This window comes from Strigops habroptila, chromosome 9 (genome assembly GCF_004027225.2).
Source record: "Strigops habroptila isolate Jane chromosome 9, bStrHab1.2.pri, whole genome shotgun sequence".
Lineage (NCBI taxonomy): Eukaryota > Metazoa > Chordata > Aves > Psittaciformes > Psittacidae > Strigops > Strigops habroptila.
Window position 1 is genome coordinate 725,512 of NC_044285.2, and position 27,997 is coordinate 753,508.

Genomic DNA, 27,997 nt, shown 5'->3' on the forward strand with positions numbered 1-27,997 from the left:
ACGTGTTTTGCAAACAGCTTTAATGTACAAAACACAACTTTAGGTTAACACAGTCTGAGCGCTTTCAATATTTACAACCACCACCAGTTCTCTGGAGTAGCTTTCATGTAGCAGCACATCGCTGGAAGCAGGAGCTGGATAAAATACCTGTTACAGTCAGTACTAACCCTGGGGGAAGCCGGGCTCTGCTCCGGGGAGGCTGGGCTCTAGTTTGACAACATGTCATTGAGGCAGCAGCCAGTCTGAGCGTCCTTCAGGAGCGTGTTCACCACGTCATAGAACTTGTTGTCATAAGCCAACCTGTAGTACGTGTAGATGTCCTCGCAGTGCGTGAGCAGTTTCTTCAGGTTCTTCAGAGCAGCTTCAGTAGGTGGGTGTTGTTTAACTCTGAAAAGAGTTGTACATATAATTGAACTAGAAAGGCTTCACAGTCAACAATAAGACTTATTTGCAACAGACCTCTAAGAACTGCAATTCCTAAAAAGAGGCTGTGCTCCTCTAAAGTAGCCATTGGAAATGAACATTCCAGTTTGTCCACAGAATACTCACTTCTTCGCGATCTCCTCAAACATGCTGGGCTTCAGTGGTCTTTGTTGTTTGAATTCTTCTAAGTACGTGAAGTCTCCCTTGGTGACCACTTGTTGATACAGAACTTCAGCCCAGTCCGGAGCGAACTCGTACGCCTCGGCCACAATGGCTGCCTGCAGGGGAACAGAGCTGCCGTGACTGAGCAGACAGAGGTGGTTCTGGCACAGAAACATTCCTGGATTTAGGATACTGAAAATATTGTAGGTCCCCACCAGGACTGTGCTTATGTTTCCAGGCTCGCTCCTGTCTGGGGCAATATCATGGGATAATAGTCACAGGCTTGGTGGCCATGTGGCAGCGCTGAGCACTGTGCTCAGGTACCCGCTGTGTAAAACAACCCTGTTCAGAAGCAGCAACAGATGAGGGAGCTGAGCTCACCTGGTAGAACCGAGGCAAGGCCACGATGGAGTCCATCAGCCCCTGCCTGCTGAGGTTGATGAGCATCGTGCTCTGGCCCGTGCTGAGGAAATGCAGCTGGAGCGTTATCAGCTTGGTCAGGCGCCGGCAGCGCAGGGCCTGGCGCACACAGGAGTCCTGTTGAACACACCAACACAAACGGGAGCTTGTTTCTCAAGGAAAGTAATAAATATTCCTGACAGCGACCACGAGTTTGGAGTTACCCAGTACTTCATCTTTTAGATCACTGCAGGTTTATCACTGGGAGTTTTAAATGAAGCTTCACACACCACAAGAACTACTTTCATCATAACCACACCAGGTTTTAAACTCATGATATTGTTCTACTCCTGCTAGTTAAGCTCATGGCCACTCCTCTAAAAGTGGGGAACCCAATTGTAACCCTAAAGTGTAGAGCCTGAACAAGGAACAGTGACCTGCTCGTGGACACAGCAGTGCTACCGGGGGGATGCTGCGAGGGATTATTCCTCTGCTCCTCTTCTCCTGGGACAAGATTCCACATTCCCTCCCTAGCACAGCTTGCTTTGTCCTCCCCATTCAGCTCACTCCTTATGTGCTCCCCGTTCTGCACAGCTACAGTTCCATCTCATTTTACCTTAGAATAACTTTCCGCTGCATCAATGAAGAGAGTCAGGGCTTTCATCAGCAGTTTCTTTAAATTCGCAACATCCCGAAGAGACTCCTCTGAAATGGGGGAAAAAAGAACCAATTATTTATAACGTGACAAAGTAAGTTACCAAAATACCTCCTGGTACCAAGTGTGTCCCCAGGGGTGTTTCAGAGCAACAAAAGACTGACAAAAGATATTTTGTACTAAAAAAGCACAAAGGAGCAGTGCTGACTGCTCGGTTAATGGAGCAAAGCCATTGCTGGCAGCCAGACAAAGGCTGTTACCAGGACCAGTCAGGCCATCAAAACCAGTGTCACCCTGCATGTCCTCCTGAAACAAACTTGGTTTCCACTCACCCCAGGGCTGAGATTCAATGAGTTTGAGCTGTATGCAAGCAGCAGCCTCGTGATTCTCCCCGATCTCTCGACACATGCTGAAGCACAGGGCTATCATGTTGTGCTTCTCACTGTCCCCGGGGCGGCAGCGCTTGATGTAATCCAGCAGAGCTGTCTTCAGGGTCCCGCTCTGGCCAGATGAAGGAATATCCCATTAAGATTTGAAGAGCCTTTGTTTTACTCCCATTTTAGTAAATATTTCTGATTTTTAAAACCTTTAGCTGGAAGTAAATTCAAAGCAGGACATGAAATCTCTGAGCGACATTCCAAGGCTTGAAGTTTTAACGCTGCACTTGTTGCAGCACTGAACTAATTTGAAATAGTTTAACTAAAACCAGAATAAACCCCAGAATTAGCTTATTCCTGTGAAACTTGACTAACGCTTCCCACACTCCAGCAATTAAAATCCCAAGGTAACTCCATTCTGTTGGGTAAATATCAGTTCTGATGCAGCCACACAGTTCTCCGAGTTTCCTTCCCTTTGTACCCCTCCACTTACCGGGTCTAACTTCTTTCTCATGAGCACTTCAAAGTAGTGTTTCTCATGCAGCAGCTCAAATATGTAGGTCATTTCATTGTACCTGCCAATTCCAGTGAGAAGACGAACCTGTGGAAATAGCAGTGAGAGTGTGAAGCCCAAAGCAAGCAGAAACCCCCCTCTCTCTGAGCAGTCAGTGCCATGGCAGGGAGGAAGCCGCATGCAGCAGTGCTGGGCTGGCTGGTTTGGATATAGGGCACAGTGAGGGGCATCAGACAGGCAGATGTTCCCTCAGAGCCATGGAGGTTTTATTTTTCAACCAACCAACTGCATCTCTTTTACTGTGAGGTGAAAGGATGTAATTTGACCAAATTAAAATAGGCAGTGAACCTTTTAGCAATGACTGGGCACGTCTCTGACTCCAGGAGTCCTTCCAAGGCAGGACTTAGAGATGTGCAACAGCCCAGTAATGCAAATCCTCACATTTCACCAGCAGCTGAATTACTCTGGCATTCCCATCCTGATCTACTTCACTGCTGCCACCTCACCATTCCCCTGTCTCCACCTCTGTTTTCCCAGAGAAGTCTTCTAAGAGCTTCTGTGACCTGCACACATCAGACCAAACACCCACTTTTAGCTTCTAGGGACAGGCAAGACAAGACAGTTGGCCAGAGGAGGAGGACTGTGTCCATTCCACCCCTCCCGCTCCCCCTGCACTGCTCGCCAGCAGAGTTACTGCTGATGTGCACATGGAATCCTCTGCACACATCTGGATAAACACACAGGGCATCAAGACCCATACCATGACCCCGAACTCTTCATTAGGTGCCAGATACTCATCCATGAGCAGCCGCGCTGCTTGGAGGACTCGAGTGATCCCTTCCATGTGGCAAGACAAACTGAAGCAACTGTGAGCCAGTATCAGCAGTTCTGCAACTGAAGAACGGAAGAACTCGGGTATTTCAGTCAATAAACTGAGGAAGTTCATTCCTGTGCCTCTCCCCAGCGATGCCATCGCTGTGAGGATACGCAGCGCTTACAGCTACAGACAGCAGAACTGCATTAGAAAGTTGAGCTATTATGATCTGTCCTATGCAGTTTCAAGTAGTAACAGTTTCTATAACAGCACACATCCAGTCTGGCTTCTCAAGCTGTGGGAAAGTCTGGGGTTTTCTGCATCATTTTCTGACACATTATTCTATTCCACACTCAAAACTTCCAGCCTCCTCCACCAGAAGCTGACTGACAAACGTGTAGGAATACACCAGCACTGCTACCAGTCAGCTCTGCATCTGTGCTCTGCGATGTGATTTTAACCCAGGTAACGCCACGTTCAGTAATGCACTACTTACATCAAGTATTATTTGCCATTTACTTACTGCACGACAGTTCCCCACGAGGTACAGAGGAAATTTTATCCAGTAACTTCATGCCAACCAGTGTATGATCCTGGCAGAGCTTAGCAAGCTGCAGGAATGCCTGACTCTCAGCTGCTGGGTTCAGAACCTGTTTCTGTCCTGTGTCCACAGAGAGAGAGTAAGTTACACCCCCAGTGCTACTTGTTAGGGCGAGATTAGCTATGTTAGTAGAAAAATAAACCAAACAAACCACTCTAACTTCATCCAGACTGATGAAATATACAAATGTTTTATACAAACATTTGTATAAAACCCCACACAAGGTACACAAGGTTTACAAGCCTTGTACAAGAGCTGCCCAAACATTACTGACTATAATTAACACTGGAGTATCTCGAGAGCAAGGACTGTTTTTCAGACACAGGAACACCACATTTACAAACCAAACCCCCCAATGTACAAGACCAAGCCTCTTTGCTACCTTTCCCTTCTGAAGATGCCAGCAGCTCCTGCATGATTTCCTCAGCCACCAGCTCTGCCACGGTGCTGGGCTGCAGAGCCTGGGTGGCGATGAACGCCTGCGCCTTCCGGCACCGCTCCGGCTGGCGGGACGACAGGATGGCGCGAAGCAGCTTCTCAGGGTGCTGGGCTGACATCTCACTGTAGGAGCAGTTCAACTCCTAAGAAACACACACACACTTAGAAGATCCTACCACTCTAGTGCAGAACATCTGCTGAGCTGCAGTACCTCTTGTTAACAACGAGCTGGCGCAGAGGGGAGAGCTGGAGAACAGACAAAACCCAGGTTCAAAACCCGCAAACTTCATCTGTCCTTAGGTCAGGTAACGGTGCCTTCACCTGGGTGTCCTAAGTATTAGTGTTCTCCAGATCAGGCTGGCATGTAACTACCCTCCATTTGAAGTTTAATACTCACAGAGCTGTTGCCATGAACAGAGAGACTTTCCTAGCCCAGTATAAACCTTAACACTTGAAATATGTAGAAAAGAGACAGGAGTATTTCCTCCCAAATGAAGAATTGTGTTTTACTGAGTAGGTTCTTCTTATGAGGTTTTCTCCTCTTCTCTACATACCACAAGCTCTCAGTGAAAAAGACATCCTAGCTCTTATATTTGCTACACCTGGCAGAGGTGAGGCTCTGTAAATACTCTCCTGTGACACACGACAGCTTTGCAAGTGTCCAAATTCACTGAAAAATGTACCTCCTAAACACAATGATCAGCTCTTAACTCAAAAGTAGGGACACATCCAGCTTCAGGCAAGAAGAATATGGGTGGTATAAAAGGCTACAAGCCAATCATACAACTACATAGCAGCTCAAACCTAAAGCCCTCACTCTGAATATCTGAGGAATGCAAAACTCTGTTGGAAAATCAGAGAACCTCTGTGATAACGACAATTCTAATATCTTCAGCACACACACTGCTGCTTTTATTCAGAAAAACCTAATGCTGTGTTCCAAAAATACAAGCAAATACCATGGAAAAGGGTTCTGTACCCTTAAAGAAGTGTTCAGCAGCACCTCTGGAGCAGAAGCAGGGGTGGGCTGAAGGCAGTTATGAAGGTCAAGGAGCACAGAGGCAGCAAACAACAGTCTGCTGCCCCTCCTGTCACTGTCTGGGTCAAAGCACTTGGAAGTTATTAGCCACTCCTCTGAGCAGCCTCTGAGTAAGGAGCTGTCACTGCGCAGCCCGCAGAGCACTTGTGTGCTAAACTTCTAAGGCAGCTGCTATCTCTTTGTCTCCTCCTGGGTTGGGGTTGCTTATGAAGGCATCCCACAACAAAGGCCTGAAGCAAAGTGCTAGATGAACAACATCTGCTTGAAAGACTATGAAAAAGGCACATCAAAGAGAGCCAGGCTGCAATCTGGCTCGGAGGAGTCAGAGCAGGGGCCTGGGGAGCCTGGGAGGCGAGTTCATCTCAGCACTTCACACCTAGGAAGCATCTGGCCGCTTTTCCACACAAAGGTTTGGCAATTTTCCCCTGTGAAGCTTGTTGCAGGCACCCGGTGAGTATTTTCACCACTCATTATTCTTTCCTCCAGAAACTTCCACAGCACAGCTTGATACAAACCACATGTTTCTTCAGCAATGTTACCAGACACATACCTTCGAAAGCTCATATAAACAGAGAACCTGTCTGCAGTAATTTCTCCCGTGGACACATTCATCTGTAAGAGCCTTCAGACTGGTAACAACTTGATCATCTGGAGGTGGAGCCACAATGTGTGTCCAGTCTTCTAAGCTTGATGCTGGAAACAAAACCACTGTCAATTCCTTTCTCATAAAGACAGGTAACACCAACAAGCCTTATCCTTGGAGCAAGACTCCAGATATCTGCAGCAAATACATAACACTTCCTCAGTCTTTGAAAACTGAACTCAGTAATACCTCAGATGTACAATTCCTAGGCAAAAGAGAACATAAGGGTTCAGCAGCTTAGGCTTCATTTACTCCCTTCTGTTTCTATTAAACTTTATAGACATTAGTATCAGAAAGTAACGTTCCAGCTGACAGCTTTCTCATTCAGACTTCATAAACATGCACAGAGTACTTTATATATCAACATTATGAGCCTTAGCTTTGCTATTAATAAGAAACACTAAACACTTTATGATGTACAAAGAATTCAGAGAATCATTAATTAAAGCATTTCCTTGTTTCAGCTCCAGAAACACACTCAAGATTTACTAGAGTGTGTCTTCCAAAAGCAGGAACATTGATGAAGCTCAGTGCTACTTTACCAGAACAGAAATGTGAAGTATAAAAACGGAACGCTTAAGAGACTACAGGAACTGCTTACAGAAGCACCCTGCCTGCAGCACATACAAGCAATGTATGTTACAAGGCTTCAAATTCCTTTCACCAGAGGATTTATGAACCAAGGAGATAACCCACTGCCATAGAGACCTTATTTCCTGCAGAAATCTTGAGAGAAATTAACACTGTCACAGAAGAGGAGAATCCAGTGGAACCCAACAATGGGATTACTGGTGATGTGGTCAGTGTTACTCACCACTCAGGACTCTGCTGGGCTCGGAGGTGTTGCTTTCAGACGTCTTCTCTGTTGCTACAAGGAGAGCCTGAATATCTGGGTGTAAGTTCTCTAGATCAGCCTCCCCTGAGGCCAGAGCTCTGCAGTGCAATACCAGTGAAACATCTCTGCTGTAGAAGTGGAAGTACTGACAAACACGGCTGGCTTCGTGCACGCTGCCTTCATCGAGGAGGCACCCGATGAGAACCTTGAGTGACTGCTCCTCATCGCGAGTCAAGGTCAGGTGAGACTCTCTGAATGCAAGCCCCTCTAGTTTTAAGTACTTTGGTGTGTTGAGAGCAGGTAGCTTTGAGAAAGAAAACTCCTTCGCTAGGTCATCAAAGGTAAGATCCGCGCTCACAGCAACACGGGAGGAGAATCTCGCCGTGCCCGACCCCTCAGCGGTGGGTGACAGTTGTTGTGCGATGCGGCAAATCCAGATCTGCTTCTCTATCGCCTCTAACTCGTGCAGTGACACCGAGTCACTCTTGGCAAGCCAGTGGCCAGCCAGGGTAAGCAACAAATGTCTCTCCATGATGCTGGTTATCTTCTCATGAGCTAAAGATTCAAATACCGTGTTTGCCTGATCGAAAAAGAAACGAGATGCAGCTTTGCTGGAGACTGAGTTTTTCATGAAGCTGTCGTTACATTTCTTCCAGAATTCAATTCTTGTCTGGTTCTGATGCCACAGTCCAAGGTCTCTTAAACGATGCAGATCTCTTAGAACCTGCAAAATTCATGGAGGGTTTAATTAACTGCCTTTCCAAAAAAGAAAATTCACACTGGATGGCCAACATAGTGAGAAATTGAATTGAGATTCGGTGTCTCAATATGCAACAAATCCATCTATTTTTCTCACCAAATAAAACTGATTGCATAGCAAGGAAAAAGAGTAAAAGAATAAGGAAAGCTACACTGTCCTTTTCAGCTCATCACCCACAGCCAACTGGTCTGGTGTACTTGCATTTAAAATAAAAAGTGATTTAAAGAAACATCTGGTTTTCAGGAAGGCTGAGAAGTAACATTCTCAACACTGCCAGCACTGGGAGTAGTAGGAGGTATCATTATTTAACTCTACTGTACCTCTTGTGTAACTACGCTGTCCACGGGCAGTTCAGCCAATGCTGCTACATCCTGAGCCAGTGAGAACATCCCTTTCTCTTGCAGCTGCTCCAGAATCGACCTGCACTCACTCTGGAATGTCTCCAGATCGGAACTGGTTAGGATGGAGCGATTAATTGCTATGGAGGAATCCTTCAGGATCTCAGAGAGTGCACAGAGTTTCTTCACATAGGGGCCTGTTGTAAGAGAGTACAAACATCTACAAGCAGCTGGTTTTCAAACCTGAGGAAATTCTGCTGCTTATTTCAGTGTGCAGCCCTGCCAGAGGAGCACAGATCTTACACTCTAAAGCTTTCATGGGACTGAAAGTAAGCTTTAAATACACAACTAAAATACTTCTGCAGATAATCTGTGCACTCCTCACAACACTTGCACAGTGTACTCCTCACTCACACTTTCCCAGACTTACAGTTGCATTTTCACCACTGCAACTCACCGTAAGGACCAAGTCTGGTTATATAAATTCTTATACAGTATCAATACACTTAAACATTTTCAGTCACTCCACAAACATTGTATGTGGTCTTTAGATTAAAGCAGTAACATCAGCTAAGAGAGGAAGCTGTATTTACCATCAAGCAGAAGACCATCTGCTGCAGCAAGCAGCTGTAAGAGCTTTCCCAACTCATATTCCGTTCTACATTGCTGCATCATCAATTCAAGAAGAAACAAGGCTTGTGATTCCAGCCACTGCACGGGTAATTCTGAAGCTGCTGGTTCATCTTCAGTTTTAAGCTGTGTAGACAAAGACTTTTAAGTGTTGGGTTTTTTGTTTTTTTTTTTGCAACTATACTCTGTAGTTTGGTGGGAATTGTGCTGGAAATGGAAGGTACCAGATCTACCTCCTTTAAGAAACAATGAACTGCCATTACCAAGGGGACACCCATCTATTACAGATGTATGTTTGACTTTGGTCTGAGATTAGTAAATTTTATGACAGGGTGACCACAAATTATTCCTGATAATCATGGAAGAGAGAAAAGATGCAAGAAGGATCAGAAATGGATAGATAAAATACATCGCTAGATCAATAGCTCCTGTCATACTGCTGTATACTTGATAAGCATATCCACTATGTGAGCAGCACATAGGGAAACTGGTGTAGCCTTAGCTTGAGTTGCAGGAAGGAAAACCACTAATGACAAGGAATGCTCATTACCAGGATATTCAGGGAACTAGAAAACTGATGGAAAAAACTGAAATAATTCATGAACATCTTGCTCATTATTTTCACATACAACATTAGATCACATTCCAGTAAGGGAAGAGCCAAGCAACGGCATTTAGAGAAAATGAATACTTACTTTTGTGAGGCTTTCCTGAAACTTGTCCAGTTTGGTTTTAGCTTCGCTGTATTTTTTACAGTTCATACACAGTTCATACATCTCCAGGATATGCAGTAAAGGGGAATCCTTTAAGACACAAAAATAGGTTAGAATTCTTTCCTAAAAGTACCTCAATAAAAGCAGCATTTATCTTCCTCAGTAGCAGAACAATAAACTTGGAATTTATTAAAACTGCATGCAAGGCTGACACATGATCTGCAAATGTGTAATAACTGGAAGAACTTCCATTCAAGATTTTCCTGCTTGACTGGGATTTTCAGTGGATTGCACCCAGATTATCCAGGCCACAAAGAGCAAGACAGAGGGGGAATCTATAGGCTACTTCCTATCCAAGATGATTTGAGATACACTCAAGGATACCATTAAAAAGACATTACCTTACCTTTAAAAAGAGCTGGAAGCCATTTAGAAGTGTTCTACTTTTTTGCTTTCTTAAAAAGACTTTCCAGATAACTGCCAGGTCATGAAGATCCCATTCATGGCTTTCTGCTGAGCTCTGAATATGGCTTGTTGCTTCAGCTCTGGTAGTATCATCCACAGCAGTAATTACCCAAACACAGAGACAATGAAGAATGTTTGCATCCTGTCAAATGGCAAAATGATGGTTTATAGAATAACCCCATTATGTACTGCTTGGTGAAATGTGTCATAATAGTCACAGTTGTTACAAAAAACTGAGAAAACCCCTCAATGAATGCAACTACTTATCTACCATTTCACATAATTATGCACAACTATCACTTTTTCGTTACTTATTCTTCTAAAAGATGAGTAACTTCATTAATACTCACTTGGAAACATGCTGCTAAAACACTCAGAATGGGAGCGTGCTCTCTCAATCCTGCAGTCAAAAGGTAACGTGAAGGGTTTGAGTTCCCCTGACACTGTAAAAGGATTTGGAAGAGGCTATCTGCATATCTGCCCTTGAGCACACTGGCAGTGCTGCTTCCAGCACTCCCTGCAGCAGGACACACACCCGGTAGCTTCTCCAAAGCCAACATCAAGTGATCTTGTAAAGTGGGACTGAAATCCTGAAGGACAGAAATGACCTAGAAAAAGAGAACCAAAAGCATCTATGCAGAGTGACACCTAAAGAGAATGAGGGGGGAGAAGGACCAAAGCATTAAATACATAGAAAAGACAAAGCATTCTTCAATTCTGACTTTTAGAACAATTTTGGAGACCTAGAGAAGTGTTCTGTAGGTATGAATTACTCTAATAAAATACTGAAGCTCATCCTCTTACATGAAGCTAAAATGCCTCCTAGAGACACTAATTTTGTCATATCTCTCATATTGCTAACAGTGCATCATGAAAAGCATCTAGTTAGTTGCTGTTGTGTAATAACATCTTTTTCAAGTTAAACTCCTTTTAATTTTTACATAGTGGTAATATTTTATTTATTTTTAAATTACATTCTAAACCAAAAATGGAAGATCTGGTTTCTCTTTATGTTGTCTCCACAACATGAGATTCCCTTGTTACAAGAATCTATTTTTTTCCCTCTTTTTCTCAACATCACAGGCAAAGAACACTCTTGACAAACTCTGTCTTCACTTACAGTCAGACACAGCCAGCTTACCTCATCTGGCTGGTAGCTGTACAGCTGGCTTAGGATGATGAACTGCAGCCAGTCGTTGCATTTGGCACATTCCTTCAGGTAAGATGTACTCAGTCCGATATTGTGTAGTTTACAGAACTGCATTACCAAAGACCACTGCCTCCTAGAGTCACTGCATGTCCTGTATGGGATTTAAAGAGCTTCAGCTGTAATAAAGTGATGTTTATGCCAGATGTTAACAATCTACAATCTCATCACATGGCCTGAGATCCACTGCCTGCAAATGGCCACACCAGCACTTCCATGGACTTCACTATGGATTAGGTCACGTTCTCCTGTGGGAGCTCCTGGACTGCACCCTGTGGCCATTCCCACCCACCATGGCAGCTACGTTGTCCTATCTGGACAGCGTTTGCTTTGAAATTAAGTCTTCCCTTCTCAGTATGCTACAAGAACTCTGTGGAACATGAGTTGTCCAACATGCTTATCTGACATGCTGACTGCACCTCCTTATTCTTGCCAAATACCATTGTTACCTCTAGTATTTGAAACACCAAGACAATACTCTAGGTTCAAACACTGTTGTTCAGTTTACTGCAATAAAGCCCTCATGGATCTCTTTAGTATTATCTGAACACAGAAATGGTAAAATTCAGCTCAATTCCATTTGCCAGCATAATCCTTTAAATCATGTTTTACTCACCTCTTTATTCCTTGCTGCTCAACTGTATCCCAAAAGGCTGCTTCTAAGGACGTAAGAACTGCTGCTGCTGCTGCTTTTTCACCATCAGCCAATTTTGTTAGTTTTTCAACTGTGGAAAGAACATACTATTATTTCTGAGATCTTATTTGGGATTAGAGTAAAGGTAATATTTTCAAAAGTACCTGTTGGGACAAAAAGACACCTGTGGACGTATGGTTAGGAAATAAAGTTTCTAAAGTTGTTCCTAGGATAAATCCTTAATAACTATTACAAATTTAATAATTTCCTTACAGCTTTGAACATCTGATTTCACTGCGGCTCTAAGACAGTTTTCAAGTACAAGAGAGAAAAGAGATTTGGTAATGGCCCTTTGTTTAATCCTCTAGTTATATTATTACATTAGGCTGAACCTTACTAAGTAAGTATTACACTGAGCCTTTGGCAGCTGTTGGACAGTGTATTAGATACTCCTGCAGTTCTGGCTGCATGCCCTGTTCGGCATGCATCCAAAATCAGGATGAAACAATAATAAAAGAAGAACAAAATTCTCAGCTCTCAAAGGACAGGATGCTTTTACTGCATTCCTGAGCAGCATCTTTCAACCCATCTCTGCTTCTCTTCCCAATAAATACAGAGTACCCTATTTGAAAACAAACAGAAGACACTCTTACCCAAAGATTCTCTTACTTGACTGTGCTGAGATTCTTCATGTCTCGTTCTGTAACTGAAAATCATGTTTGCAACTTTAACATCGACCCTGAGTTTGAGGCTGTCAAGACCGAGCAATTCCAGAAAACAGGCACAGGCTGCTGCTACTGAAGGTGCACTGAAGAGAGAAAGAGCTAAACCATAGGCTTCTTTCCCTGCCTGCTGAATCCTGCAACAGAAAGAGCAACAGTCAGCACATATAGTTTTTAACTAATTTTCAAACATGAATATTCCCCCCATAAACAAGTACCTACAAAGTTTACTAAACTTACAGCCTTTAGTAGCATGAAAGATACTTACAACCCATAAGTTTCATATCTATATTAATAAAGTTTCATATTTATATTTATAATCTTTGCTGCTTACACAAGAGAAACTGATTTGTATGGAAATGAAACAAATAGTGACTAATACACAACTGCATTCTAGGCATTCTAGAAACAGAGTGATTTGTTCTGATGCAACTCCTACTAATTTTGAATATACTTCATAGTAAGTTTAATATATTCCAGCAAGATGTGTAATTTGACTGTATCCTTTTGACCACATGATTTTGAAGCTTCAGCCAGAACATTTAATTCCTTCAATCTCCAGTAGATTTGTCTTACTAATCTCCAGTAAATTTATCTTATTAATTTAGCTAAAGGAAAAGTCAAAGGGGCATCTTGTTTCTACAGCGATCTGGAGGCTCAGGCCCTTGGAAGAGAAGCCTACCTGTGTTCGATATGACTGGAACAGTTTTCATTCCTTGCATTCACTGTGCAATTTATTTAGGTAATTCAAAATAAAGCTCACCCTCTCTCGGGTGATATGTGATTTCTATCCTACTCGATGCCAGACTCAATAGACTCGTGGGACACCTAAAGTTTCAAGTGATACCATGCACACCACTTGTTGGCTGTTGGGGAGGATTGCTGTTACTCCACGTGCTATATTATAACTTCAAAAGAACTATATGACTGTCATTGTTGAGAAGACTTACGACTGTTTGGGGGATTTGCTCTTTACTAACTGCTGGATCAAAAATGTACCAAAAGCAAATGATGGGCGTCCATGGTGCAAATAGTACAAAAAGTCCAGTCGTTCCATTATAGCATATTTGTTCACCAGTTCAGGGGATGAAAAGTGAGGAAAGTCACTTGATGCATCTAGAAAGAATATCGTTATTAGTATGAGTTGATAAATAGTTGAATTAAACACAGAAAATGGCTTTCAGCTACACAACATGAGCTGACAGTCAGACACCCCTCCTCTTGCTCCAATTCAAATCTCGGCATACCCAGACCCCACTGAAATTCCAAGTCTCATTGTCAAATCAGAACTCTGGACCACTTATAAACCCTCGACTTGCTTTTAAAAGAAAATACTGCTTTTCTGTCTCATAATACCTTTAGAAAAAACTGTGAAGAGCTTAATGGAAAAAGGGAACCTACTGAGGATTTAATTTCAAACCAAATTTTAGTAAATGACCTCATTTATTTTTTTTTAAAAGAAATGACCTTTTGAGTAAGTTTATCTGCCAAATCACTCCACTGGAAGGTGTTTTATCTGAGGCGCTCAGGCTAGAAAAGCACAGAAAACTTGAAAAGTAACATACCTGACACAGCAAGAGTATTTGCTGACTGCCAGCCAAACAGTTTAGTGGGATCAAAGGGCACTAATGACTGAAAGATTAGAAACAAAATACATTGAGACAACTTAAGATTTTCACATCACAGCAGGCTATGGAATATTTTAGGGAGCTACAGTAGCAGAGGATCAGGAATGGTCTGTGCCTCTATCCAGCAGTGATCTACCCTGTGCAGCTCTCTCTCAAAGGCATGTATTTATCTACTCTGCGGGATCGGAACACAAACAAGTGCAAGGAAAGGCTTAAACTTTGATCTGGAGAAACAGGGAAAGAACATGCTTAAGTGTTTTCTAAACTATGATCTTAGCAAAGCTAACACATTCCTAATAATGAATAATACATATTATTTATTCCAGACCCAGTTTATCCCATACCACAGATCTGAAGTAAAAGGCATTTGCCCAGGAATGTGTCAGGACATTCCAGGAGACACTATCTTTTAATCCTAAATTTCAAAAACATTTTAATTTCTGTAATACTGAAGAACCTGCCCACTGAACACTGCAAGAGAATCACTGCTCTGACAGGCCAGGACTGCTGCAGTTAAACACTATTGTTACCTGTCTGTGGACAGAGGGAAGCGACTCACAGTATTTAGATACCATTTAAAAACCTGTTCAGAATGAAGTCATAAACTTTAGCTCCAGATGAAGGACTCCAAGGAAACAAGATGTGGTCCTCACCCTCCAGCCATTAGCTGAAAACAAGTTTCTCTTAGTTTACTTTTGTTCTGCCAAAAAGCACTACTGAGAAGCATTTGTGTACCTGAACAAGATGGTAGAGAGAGATGTCAGGTGGCAAAATTCCATGAGAAGTACATGGGGGAAAGAGAGCAGCTTTGAGTTTGGGGTAAGGAGCCAATGCCATTTTTAGGAGCTGTGGATCAACCTTCTTTAGAGGATTTTCCGTATCTTCATTCTGAAGAACCTACATTGCAAGGAAGCAAAATGATTCCATTAGGAAGGAGTAACTGCAGTGAGATAATAAACCAATCTTTGAGTGCACCAAACTACCTCATGGGAATCTGGCATATGGTGACAACACAGAAAGTCCCGTTAGCTGCACACAGTACCTGATCAATACCTCCAGGTGCATACATTGTAGTAGCAAGTGCTAACAGTGTACGTCCTTCCAGCAGCATGCTACTCACACTGGCTTGGTTACTAGGAATCAGGATCTGAGCATTTGCTAGACTAGCCTGAAAAATCATCTTTGGATCTGAAAGAAAAAAGGAGAGATTTAATTTCATGCAAAACCAGTCCTACATCATTAAATCATGTATTACAACTGCTCCGTGACTATGAAAAATGCTGAATTTTCTGGGTTTTGTTGTTAACATTGATTTTTTACTTATAAATACAGATAAGCTGTTCTAAATTTTACCAAGCCTTCCCCAGTTTCAAACCACACTTTAACCTACACAGATGGATTTTAATTGAGTCCCACGGTTAAGCATTGTATTGGTTCAATTCTTTATCCTACACTGCTCACATTTCCTGAAAAAGCTTCACTTGGGCTTGTTTTTATCATTTGTCAAGGTGTGACTCTGCAAAAGGTGAAATGTTTCCAGAAAAACTGAAGGGTCACAAATTCTACTCATTTTCAATGACAATAACAAAAACCCCAAAAAAGCAAACAGATAACCCAAGGGGCAGAGAACTAAAAAAGCACCACAACAACTAGAGGAATCTTTACTTTTAATAGTATATGGATTTTCTCATGAATTCTCCTTCTGTTTAACCTGCTGGGAATGTAATCAAATTGGAGGTAACGGTGATCATACACAAAAAAATTCTCACCTATCTACAGCCTCCAAATCTTTAAGTATGGTTTAAGAGGAATTATAATCCACATTTTAGAGATGAGGAACTGAATGCATATAAATAATTTGCCATGGTCAAAAAAGGGTTTGCGGCAGAGAATTAAACCCAACTGTGCCCCACACTCAGCAGCATAAACATGGGACCAGCTCTTGCATGGCTGGATTCCTACCTTGTGGGTTACTGGCAACTCTTTGACACTGCACCAGGAATTCGAACCAGGGATGTGCTTCATGCAATTCCTTGTTATCCAAAACAGGGCAATTTGAAGAAGTTAAACTGCAAATGAGTGAAAATACAGTATTTGTAACCATCCTCTGCCCCAGTATAACACTGCATTAAAAATTAAGAGTATCTAACTCGGTGGCTTATCTTGTCCACTCTTATGAAAGAGCCAAATCACACCACCCTTCTCTACAAGACGTGCAGCTTTAGCTGATGTGGCATCACCGACAGTTCCCTTCTATATGTTCCTGTGCTTGTTTACTTCTGTAAATCAAACTAACAGTTTCCAGACGTGCCAACCCCCAACACTTTCTGAAGAGGGGACTTGACTCACAAATACCACTCTGCACAGTCTAAATATTTTATGCAAACTAAAACTGATTATACAAACAAAACCCCCAAAAAACATTTGTTGGCTTTTCTCTGGTCCATTTCTATCCTCTTAATAATTACACTGTTAGACTGGAGTTACAGCTAAGAAATTTTAATTCCAAGGTATGAATTGAGAAGTATTCATATAGTTCCAATACTAAATACTACTTTCTCCTTCCAATCCCAGCTAACCCTAATGTAGATGGAAACCAGCAATTTCTTTATTTATGAATGTATCAAGACTGAACTCATACTTGTGCTCAAGTGAGAGAGTCTCTGAAGAACCAGTTGTCCTGGTGCATTTGAGATTCTATTGCTTATAACATTATACTAATTACAACTATAATTGTTTCCTTTGATGACTGACACACAAATTCATATTGACAAGACAACCTGAATAAAGCTTCAGAATACAGCATGAACCCTCACACAGAGTTTTTCACTGGATGACCCTACTGGGACCCAAGCAGCCTTTCTTGCCAAACAAGAACGGTCGAGGAAAACTCTCATTGCCAACTATTAAAAGTGTTTCATTATTAAAATGTGCACAAGATTTGAGGGGTGAAAAGCATTCATACCTGTAATAGTCTAAGTAAGTGTATAACAGATACTGCAAATTATGTTCTAAACAGTGAAGGACAAAACGAGTGTGGAAGTCCAAACCACCCGCAGCACTGTTCTTTGGAACAGGGTGAGGAGTTTGCAGAACTCCCCCAAGGTAGGACAGTCTCTCAAGCAGAAGTTCAAAATCTTCCAACTCTGAACAGACAAAAACTCCATTTCTATCAGAAAAGAGAGAAAGCACAGGCACTGATGAGACAGTTACCCCTTCAGCAAGTTCAGTTCAAAATGACAAAGCAGACCTTTCCTTCTTGGGGGTTACTTCACTACTGATGTAAACACAACATGCCACAATACATTTGACAGCATCCAACAACACCACAGTTACTACAGTGGTATATTCACTGCAGAGAACGAGGTGTGAAGAGTGACAGGCTCTGAGCTTAGAAGTTTCTCCCTTGTATTAAAACAGGCATCAGGAATATAACCACTGTGAAAGACCAAAGGGTTGATAGAGGATTTCCACTACTCTCATGTTTCTCACTGTTTTCAGATAACTAAGTGCAAGCACGAGACTAAAATTCAATTTATTAATAGATTTGTGCTGTTTAAAAAAAGGCACTAAATACAATATAAAAATCAGTATCAAAATAAATATCAAAGATGTTACTAACATGTACTGCTATAACTATCTGATTTTGGCTTCACCTAAGACAGGAAGTTAGTACAATGCATCAAGGGCACACACCTCGCCAGCTTGTTTAATATATCATTCCTCATGTAGCTACTACATAACATGTTCCTGTCAATGATGTCTGGAGTAAGCGGGGGCCAGTTAGCTTCTCCACACAAGGTCTGGCTGGGCTCAGATTCTTCAATCCAGGAACAAATATTAAGCCAATCATGCTGGGCTGTCAAATGCATCCAAAGAACCTCGGGATTACATGTCTTGAGCTCTGTGTTTCAGAAAGACAAAGTGATGAAACCAGCACAGACACTGCCAAGGGAAACAGTGACATTTCTTTATACATGTACATATTTTTAATGAATGGGTGCAAATATCATGCTGAGATTAATCTAACAGCTGTATGCTGTTACAGCTTCTCAGAGCTTTATGTTGGAAAAGCTAAATGTAATACCACAGTGTGGTAAGTTCTACAGAATGTAGCAGAGGATGACATTTAAAAGTCCCTTTCAGCTAGTTCCAAATTTTTCTCTACAGGAAAAACACAGATCCCCGCCAGAAGGCAACAGGATGAAAACACATGGTTTACCCATTTTCACCGACAAAAATTAAGTGAGCTACTGTGGTAGCACACAACTTCAGTTGTATCAGTGCCATTCCTACACAATACTACGTCAAAGACCCGTTTTTAATTCCCAGTTCCTTTGAATCCTCAGTACCACAACACTTGCCTTGGCGTGGTTTTCTGGGGAGAAGAATCATTTCCTGAATGAGCTCATCCCACCACTGGGCCCAGTTAAACATCACTCTGACTCTCCTATTGGGAACCTGACGTCTATCGCAACTCAAGGAGTCCAGAACAGCTGAATGTCCGGAAAGGTCTTGTTCCCTTCTCCAGTTCTTGAAACTGCAACGAAGAATTGCATTAGAACCTTCTTTAGTACTCTTTTAAAAACAACTTAACAAATAGAACATGATGCAAGGGTCAACAAATTTTGCGAGTCCATTTTGAAGAGAATTGTTCTTCCCCATGAAGAGGGACTTACTTCAGCTACAAGTTTGAGAATTCATGTGAGAGCAATGAGCAAAGAATTACCTCATTTTTCCCAAACTGGCATAGCAACTGATAAATACCATGACATTTTTACAGTTAACTATAAAATGATTTTTCTAGGAGATTGCTTTATTATGGCAATCAAAAATAGAGCAAACATTCCATCTGAACATGTTTCATTTGATTAATAATGCTAATAATATCATTTGTTATAAAAATACTTCATTTATGGAGGTCATGACATGAACAGAAGACTTCTGTTACACTGATGATAGTACATCATGACTTAGTCTGGAAAGAACATGATAGCAATTGACTGTTGCATTAATGAGACAAGTAACCAGTTCCCACACTGACCCTTGGTTCTGCAAATGAAGACCAGCATGAAAACAATTAAATTACAGAAGGCTGTATTTGTTAGTGCAGTAAATCATAAGGAATGTAGAAGCCAGCATATTATAAATCCTATTAATGTTATTAATTAATAATGAGAACTGATAACCCACATTACCTGGCAAGAGATTGAATCTCTCTATTTTCTTGGGAGGATTCCGAGTAAAAGCTTTCAACCTGATGCACAAAGTCTATCATTTTCTTCTCTTTCTCAGAAAAATAATTTTCTTCTCGTAAAATTTTCACCTTTAATTCAAATTAAAGTATTACCTCCAATTACAATTTTTATCTACTCATAAGATATTAAAGTTGTAAATGATCCTGCAAGTCAAAGCAGTTAACCAACCAACTGTAGGAAATTATGCTGGAAGCATTAAGTAAATAGACTTAAATTACAAGAGGGCCAGGACATCCTACTGTGTGCAAGCAGATGGGAACTAGATCAGAGCCAGAACACCAGAAATGACATTTTAATCCATTTTTACTTTAACTGCAAATACAAAAGAGCACAGGCATGTGAATGGCATGTTCCAGCAACTGCACTGCAAGGATGCAGGGGCAAAATCTGCTTGTTCCCATTCTGAAACCATGTTTAATACAGTTCTTTCTCTCAGCACAAATACACATCAGACTTCAGACTGAGAACACCAGCTAGACAGAAAACTACACTTACCAACAGATCTCGTACGTGTTTATCAACTGTGTAAAAACAGATCTTATGCAATTCCTCCTTCACATCAAAGCCCTAACAAAAAAGGAGATGCTCATTGTATGCAAACTGTACAAATGCAGCTGTACAGCGACAGAATAAAGGCACCAGCCGGGTTTCCAAAGCACACAACCTTTTACAGGCATGATGTGATACGCACTTCACCAGTTACTACAGATGTCTCAATAACCCAGGGGTCTGCCAGATGTCTCCAGCATGTCAGGATATGACATGTGTACCCTTTACCACCTGACTTGCCAGAATCACCTTTACACTTTGCTGATCATAACATCAGCCAATACACATAAATAGGCTCCTCAGCATTCTGAAGGCATTAGTGATCAAACAGTTCTTTAAAACAAGTTAATTTTCACTGTAATACATGTATGTGGCAGAATTAACACATCCCTAAGACACCTAACTGCTCCCCATCCTCTCAGCATTCACTTATTTCATTAGTCATCAAGAAGTGTTAAGATCAGCATGCTTCCTGAACACCTCTCACCATGTTTCTTAACAGTTCTGAGGCCTCTCTGGTGTTGTCCTTCAGAAGCCGGTCATAGACCAGGTTCAAACCTGTCTGAATAAATTCCTGAAGACTTTGAGCAGGATGCTGATGCCTCCGGAAGAAGGTCTGGGCCTCTGGCATTTTGTTGTTTAAGATGGCCTCAGCAATGACTTCCTAAAAGGGGGAAAAAAGTCTCAATAATCTTCAGGGTTACTATCTTTATAATCTCTATATTGATATTTTTCCACAACAGTTTAAATACATTTCCATATCAATAATTTCCTCAAATACATTTAATAAGTATGATAAAAAATGGATTACTCATTTTTACCTCTGGGGTCAGTTTTTCCCACATGTGGCTTTCTTCTAGTTCAGGCAGGTCTTCTTCAGGACCACTTTCTGTGTGCACTGGGTTTATTTGTGGTTGAGGATATTTTCTCAGGAATTGTCTCAGTTTAATAATGTAATCAGTTAAAATATCTGCAGCCTTCTGCAGGAATTCATCAGGTTCTGTTAAAAGCATCCAAGTTACCAGTTAAACAGAAATGAACAACACAGCACTTTTGATGCTTGGCAATGTTGAATGCGTTCTCCTGACTAAGGAACAGAACACACCTCAGAGGAGAGAGCACATCAGCTCTGTCCTGCAGTGGGACCTGGGCAGGTACTGATACTGCCCACCACTACCTGCATACTGCCAGGACACAGTCACAACCCTCCAGAAAGGTCCTCTGTCCTCACTGTGTGTTTTCTCCTTTAGGGACAAGTAAATGAGAAGTGAAATTTTTTATTAATCCAACCAACTATTACCAGGTTAAGTCCCATTTAAAATGCAGGGATTTTTCAATGTAACATTCATGCAATAAGAAACAAAGACTACTAAAATTCATGTAGAAAAAAGAAGATGAACAGTTACTGGTCTGCACCATTTACTCTCAGAAGAAATGAGCTCTGCTTTAACATGCAGACCTGTTGGTCCACTGACTAAGAAGCATCGCTGAGGCAGCAGTCCAGTCCCAAGCAGCAGGACAGCATGCTGTATGCTGGGACATGGCACCCCTTCTCCACAGCTTTCTCTAGCAAAACAGAATTGCCCTCTGAAATTCTGTCATTTTAATACTTCACTAGTTACGAGCTGAACTACTTTCAGGCTGTAGTTCAAGGAGCAACATTTCATCAACTGTGCCAGAGTAAGCACTCGCGCACTCCCACATTCAGTCTGCAACCCGCCAGACACTGCCTCTTGCTCCCAGCCACCCCTCGGGTTATCCTGGCATGTATGACTCTCTTGCCACACAGTAAATCAGACTGGGAAGTGCTCCAGGTAAAAAATAACCTGGTAGGCTATTTATTTTCAGCTGTATCAGTTTCTTAAACTGGCCTATTCCATTCCACAGCCACACAAATATTTGTGCCAGAGTATTTTCAGTGGTAGCATTGAGAAAAGCAGGAGCAGCTGAGGGCTGCTCATGCCATTTAACAGCACTGCCACTAAGCATCCAGCAATAGCCTGCGAGTCCCATCCTGCCATTCTTAGACATCCCAAACAGATCCCGTTGATAGCATCCTGGCTGATCTGAGAGCCTGACTGTAGTTGTTTGGGCCAACACAGATACTCTACCCAAACTAATTTCTCATGTTTCCCTTTAAGCAACATCTTTCATTCACTTCACTCTAGCACCTTTTTGTTGTTATTTCTAGGCAAATCTAGGCTTTTTAATATAAAAAATTTAGTTGTTCTGACAATTAACGTCACATTACTACATATGGTTCAAAACGAGTAATCTCACCCTCTGTGTGCACAAAGATTTCGTCCAGTTGCTTGGTGAGGAAAGTCAAGGTGAGGTTTAGCAGCTGCTCAGAAAAGTGTTTGCTGTGAGACTCCATGTAATTTTCTCTAATTGCTGAGCAAAGCAAGTTTAAAGCTGGCCTCAGCTCTTCCAAATCTGCAACATTTACACAAGAAGTTAAACCATCTGCATTCCACCATATGACCGATCACATAGATTTAAACTTTCAGTGGAAAGTCATAAAGGTACGCTACAAAATGTGTCACACAATGTATGTAACATGCTTTGCCTTCACATCAAGATGCTTACAATGCATATGTCAATACCAGAACACAACCAAAAACCCCTTACACTATGCACCATTTCTCTCTTATTTTCCAGAAGTAGAGAAGTTGCCACATAGCATCATCCAAACACACAGGGGCACAGGCAATTCAATCTGTTCTTACAAACACAGCCACAAATACCAAGGCAATTAAATTTAAACCTCTATGTAGCTGAAAGTCTGTTACTTACTTTTTAAGTAAGACTGGGATGTGCTATGAGGAGACTGCTGAGGTCCAGAGCTGGGTGCAGACAGACTGAAAAGACTTTCTTTGCTTTTTAAAAACAAGTTTACTGTGTCTAGTTGATGATTTTCCAAACCTGCCTAGACAAACATGCAGCAAAGCAATTAGGCATGTATTCTAAAATATATACTGTATGCTCACTGCTAGTACTTGCACTTCACAGTCAGTGACAAAGTGAACATGCAGAAAAAAAAGAAGATATTTAAACTATGAGTACCTGTAGCCCAAAATAACAAGGTGACCTGGTCAGTACCTGCCATGCCCCTTTAACAGGCTTTGCAGAAACCCTGCTCCATATCTTCAGAAGCAAAACGTTAATTCAGCCATTCATTACAGAGTTTGATTTGGGATATAAAATAAGTACTGTGAGAATCAGGACTCTGAATACTTCTTTTGGGTTATTCACCTGGGTTACTCGTTGCTTCAATGGTTTATTTAATAACTAAACCACTACTTTTTGCCCCTAGGTTACTGAGGCATACTTTTAACTGCACCTAAACCCACCACTAACATTGATAAACTGCATTCATTGCTCCAAAGAAGTATTTTTGTTTTCTGTAAGGCACAAACCACATTTCTTTACCTCTAGTGCTTGTATGGGAATTGAACACCGAACCCATCCGTTGAGGTGACAAACAGCATCTACAACTCCAGCGCTGCTGTAGATCATCAGCCTATTCAGAAACTCTTCTTGAGTTAAACCAAAGAGAACTAAGGACAGACCATGCTCTGAATGAAAGAATCAAACCACAATGACAAATCAATCAGCAAGTTGCTACACAGCAGCATTTCTATCTAGTGCCTCTCTTCCAAAATAATGACGCGAAGCTGCAGTGGCTCCGTTTGGATTTCACCTCAGCAAGAATGCATTAGATACCAGCTAACAGGGGCCAGGAAAGAAGAGCACTAAGGAAAAAAAGGCTTTTATCAGAAGGCTACATGAGAACAATTCTATAAACCCCCTCACCTGTCAGGAGCAGAGATAGTGGCACCTCCTCGCTGCAATCCACATACACACTATTTCTGCCAAAGTGGTAATAGGTCACATCTTGCGACTCGAAATCCCAGAGAGCGAGAGTCAACCTTCTGTCATTTGCCAGTACTACAAACAGGGCTTTAACTCCAGTCACCAATTTACACTCCAGTTTCACCACTTCTTGTGGTGCTTCTTTGGGGATTTGCTTCCATCGCTGTGGTGCATTGCTGGGGTTCGTACCACTGCTCTGTGACGGCTTGGACAGGGCCCAGGTAAGAACCCGTGGAACAAAAGCCACCATTGTCTCAGAATCTTCACAGATTTCAGGATTACGATCTTCAAGATGGGTCAAAAACTGATACCAAGGTAAATTCAAGTCATTCACCACATCTGGAGAACCCGGTTTTCTTCTCCTTACTTTATCCCACAGTGAAGATAAGTGTGCCTTCCAGGACCTGGGGTGAAAAAAGAAGTCACCTACAGCAGCAGGTATTACTCCAAGAACAGTGAGTTTTCTCAGTTAAATAACACGTATTTTAAGCTTATAGATTCCATGCAGCACCTTACATTTTAACCTTCACGTATCCTGTTTATTTCTATGTAAACACTGCTTGCAGCCAAGCTGAATGATCACAGTTGCACTAGCTGACAATATCCCTCAGGCTGAGCATTTTTAGCAGAAAATGTTCTTTTTCTCACAGAAAATGCCCCATCAATTACTCCAGAATTGAGTATTTATTCCATTTGCATTAAGTTATAATTAACATATTTTAACAGTATTAATGCCTCTAATACTAATGGTCACAATGCAGTTCTGTGCTAAACACGAAACAAACTGAAGTACCTGGAATACAAAGATCTGTCAATACTGTTTAAAACTAAAGGTAACACCCTAAATAGCAATTACTATTTGGAAGCTGCTGGATGATATACATAAAGTTGTCTTGGCCCATTTCCTGACATCAAAAGATTTAAAGCAGAATGAGCTGATTTTACTTGCCACAACTCCAGTTAGAGAAGATTCAGCAGTTTGTTATCAGTGATGTAAAAGAGGCAAACCCCAGCCTGGTTTAGAGGTATGTTCATTATGTACCTGTCCGTGCGGAAAGGCGAGGACAGGAGCTCCATGCTATAGTCAGAACTAGCAAGGTCATCCTCATCAAGTCCTTCAGGAGGCTTCACTGGAAGTTTTTCAGGATCTCTCTTACACAGCAAATGCTCAGGGAACCGTCTGCAAAGAAATAAATGTCAAACTTCACCTCTATCATGGAGCCAGAACTCAAACCAAAAAGCTCAGCACCTCAACTACTACAGGATCAAGGTCAGGCACTTTTTATGTTGGTTGTACTCAAACCTTTCACTCCGGAATTCTGCTACGAACACACCTGAAGTACATGTTCACATCCACGGAGATGGCGCAGTGGGAGGAACTGATGATCACAGCAGCACTGAGATCGTGTGACACTCTCACAGCAGTGAGTGGCACCATGGTGGTTGGACTCGTGGCCTCACCCTGCACGTCCCCCTGGCACAGTGCTACACTGATGCTTCCTAGATTTGCACCATCAAAAGAGTCAAAGATGTCTTTAAACAGTGTCAAAGGAAACATCAGGCCTGAGACTGAGCAACAAACAAGAAATGACACAGGAGAAGAGGGTGAACTGCTGCTGACTTTGTGGTCCACCTCTGCACCACACAACACATGGAACCCACCTACCGAAACACTGAAAACCATTACTCTGGTGTGTGAAACAGATTTCCAGTGGCAAGCTGAGAAACTACATTTGATACATGACTACAACATTTTTACAGCAATATCTGGCACTTCTCTACACACCTCTTTATTGAAAGCGTCTTCTAAGCAGATGCTTCAATGTCTTTCAAGAAAATTCTGCTTAACCCTGACAGAAAAGAAAAACAACTTTGTACTTCCAGATCATTTACACTGACAGCTACTCACTGCCACAAAGGATACAAATCCAGCCAGAGCTATCCAACAGGAACAGGATCCCTCTGCAGAAGTGGACATCTGCGATTCTTTCCAAAACTGGTGGAGACAAATCAAGGGTAAAGCAGTCGCTCACCTCTAAGGACGAGTCTTCTCCAGGAAAGGCAAGATGCACAACAATGAACGTATTGAGCAGCAGTGTGCACTTGTTGTTTTTAAAAGACAGTATCCTCAAAGAGAAAACTGAAGACAGACCTGTAAATGTAAAGGTATTTTTGGATTAGAACAGTCTGGTACTTTTGATTTGTAAAGACAGCTCAAGAAAATTACAGCTCAAATTCATTGCCTCTGCTACCACCTTAATAAATGTTGGGATGGAGGAGACACACATGTGACTTGTTTTGGTTTAAATCTCACTTCCTATGTCAGAAGCACTAATTTTAGAACAACTGCCTAGAACAGTGCTGGATTTTTATGTGGACAGTACTATGAAGAACACAAAGAATCACCACAAAATGGTATTTCAGTCAGCACTGAAAATAATAGTGACAATATTTTGAAATAAAAACACTTTAGCAAGGGAGACTGTTTTAACATGTAGAAGATCAAAGGTCCTGCAGTGACTGCGCATCCTAACTGCACACTACATGTGCTAATTGTAGAACATGAGGTTGAACACATCATTAGTCTTTGCAGGGTTAGTGAGGACCCTTCCCTCTCTGTTTCCTTCCCATCAGTTCCAGTATCAAAGGGGAAGTCTGAGCTAGCAGAGTGCATGACTATCATTTATTAAAGTCTATCTTCCTTTCATCTCATCCAAACACCTCACCCTACAACAGTTTCATTCCCTCCAACAACGTCATCTTTGAAAACACAAATGTCACTATTATTTTTCACTAATGCTGCTATTGATCACTTCAAAGGAGTGTGACACATCCCTTGTGTGCAATCCTACTGCCTCCATTTTTCCACCCAGAGAAGCAGAATTAGAATACTTTCAAATACAGAATACACATTGAAATTTACTCACTAATGTTTTTAACTTCAAGGAGCTTTCTAAGAGTATCTTCCTTACAACTGTGCAGGGAAACCGGGTTGTATTTTCCATCTTCTATAGTGAACTCATAGACAAACAGTTCATGACTTTTACCAAGAGCCAGTATTTTGGTCTTGCCTGCTTGCAGATCATCTTCTGTGTTCTCCCACATGAAGCTGAAGATACAACAGTCAGTACGTTTATTGACCTCACTCTTTCCACCTCCCATACACTGAACAGTTCTGGATGAGGCACACTGTAATCTTTTGCAGTGAAGATTCTGCCCCTGCCCCATCCCTCCCCAACACTAGAAGGTATTTCACCCCAGCAGAGACTGCAATGCCAGACAGCACAGGAGGAATCCCTACTGCTCTTCCTCTCAAGAATATAGCGGTTTTCTAGCCTTGTGTTTTCCTTTCGTTTAGTCATGCATGAGTGTGAGCGGTGCTGTGCTTTGGGACTTCAGGAGGAGGAGCACCAGCACTGCCAGCCACGGAGAAGCAGAGCATATTGCCCATTTCCATACGCTTTGCCTCTCCCTGCTCCAGCTGAGGAACTCTTCAGGTGTGTCTCCACCCCTGCTCTCCTACACGAGCGAAGTGGGCAGAGAGGAAGCGCCGAGGAGGCCACTCAGAGTGAAACACCACAGCAGTGCTGGCACTGCCTGTCACTGCAGACATTTAGAATTGCAGCGTGCCTGTGGTTTTGACTCAGCATTAGAAGCTACTAAAGCAGATGAAAACCATCATGTGAGCTGGATGTCCCACACGGGAGCCTGCCCCTGCTCACAGACAGGGAAGTCAGGGCGCTGTGAAACTGTAAACCAGAAACTCGACAAAACCACACACATTTTCTCTTTTTCTTTCCTTTGTGATCTCCCATAACGAATACACCCACAACTGAGCAAACAGATACAAACCAACGTCCCCTCCAGCAACGGGATTTTGGGCGGACAGCCTCCCACCGCAAGCCAGGCTCTGCCAGGCCCCCCCAGCCCCTGCCGGGCGGCTCCTCCCTCCCGGGGCCCTCCCAGCGCCTCTCACCGAAGCGGGGCGGTGCGGGGGGACCCCGCCCGGCCCCCCCTTGCCCTGCCCGCCCCCCGCCACTCACTCAGCCCAGGCTCCCGGGAGGACGCTGCCCCGGGCCCGGCCGCCTCCGCGCGGCACCAGGGACTCCAGGTAGATCCCACCAGGGACGAGGAGGCTGCCCAGAGCGTGCTGGCCCCTGCTGAGCCGGACGCGGGCTGCGTCCCGCAGGGAGCCCCGCGCGTCCCGGGACAGGGGCGCCAGCAGCACCCGCAGCTCCCGCCTCGCCCGCTCCATGCTCCGCGCGGAGCCGCCGCTACCGGCGCCGCACCATCTCGGACGGGACACCCCTTCCTTCC

The 27,997-nt window shown here is 42.6% G+C and overlaps 1 protein-coding gene across 1 annotated transcript; it reads right to left on the reverse strand.

The window, feature by feature from the left end:
* Nucleotides 1-3: 3 nt before the first annotated feature.
* On the reverse strand, nucleotides 4-27,997 carry SPG11 (SPG11 vesicle trafficking associated, spatacsin). Its single transcript, XM_030497433.1, has 40 exons — nucleotides 27,724-27,997; nucleotides 26,608-26,789; nucleotides 25,605-25,832; nucleotides 25,015-25,213; nucleotides 24,723-24,860; nucleotides 23,621-24,084; nucleotides 23,237-23,382; nucleotides 22,601-22,733; nucleotides 22,085-22,240; nucleotides 20,626-20,804; nucleotides 20,292-20,468; nucleotides 19,751-19,822; nucleotides 19,196-19,323; nucleotides 18,362-18,537; nucleotides 17,694-17,901; nucleotides 16,963-17,166; nucleotides 15,960-16,066; nucleotides 15,040-15,185; nucleotides 14,733-14,894; nucleotides 13,935-14,001; nucleotides 13,320-13,485; nucleotides 12,301-12,506; nucleotides 11,630-11,738; nucleotides 10,948-11,107; nucleotides 10,157-10,414; nucleotides 9,748-9,948; nucleotides 9,324-9,431; nucleotides 8,592-8,754; nucleotides 7,981-8,195; nucleotides 6,880-7,624; nucleotides 5,973-6,115; nucleotides 4,328-4,526; nucleotides 3,868-4,005; nucleotides 3,291-3,424; nucleotides 2,510-2,617; nucleotides 1,972-2,140; nucleotides 1,601-1,689; nucleotides 967-1,122; nucleotides 550-701; nucleotides 4-387 (listed from the first exon to the last, which is right to left on the reverse strand). Exons 1-40 carry the CDS (start codon nucleotides 27,933-27,935, stop codon nucleotides 207-209), a joined length of 7,284 nt encoding a protein of 2,427 aa, XP_030353293.1. The 5' UTR covers nucleotides 27,936-27,997; the 3' UTR covers nucleotides 4-206.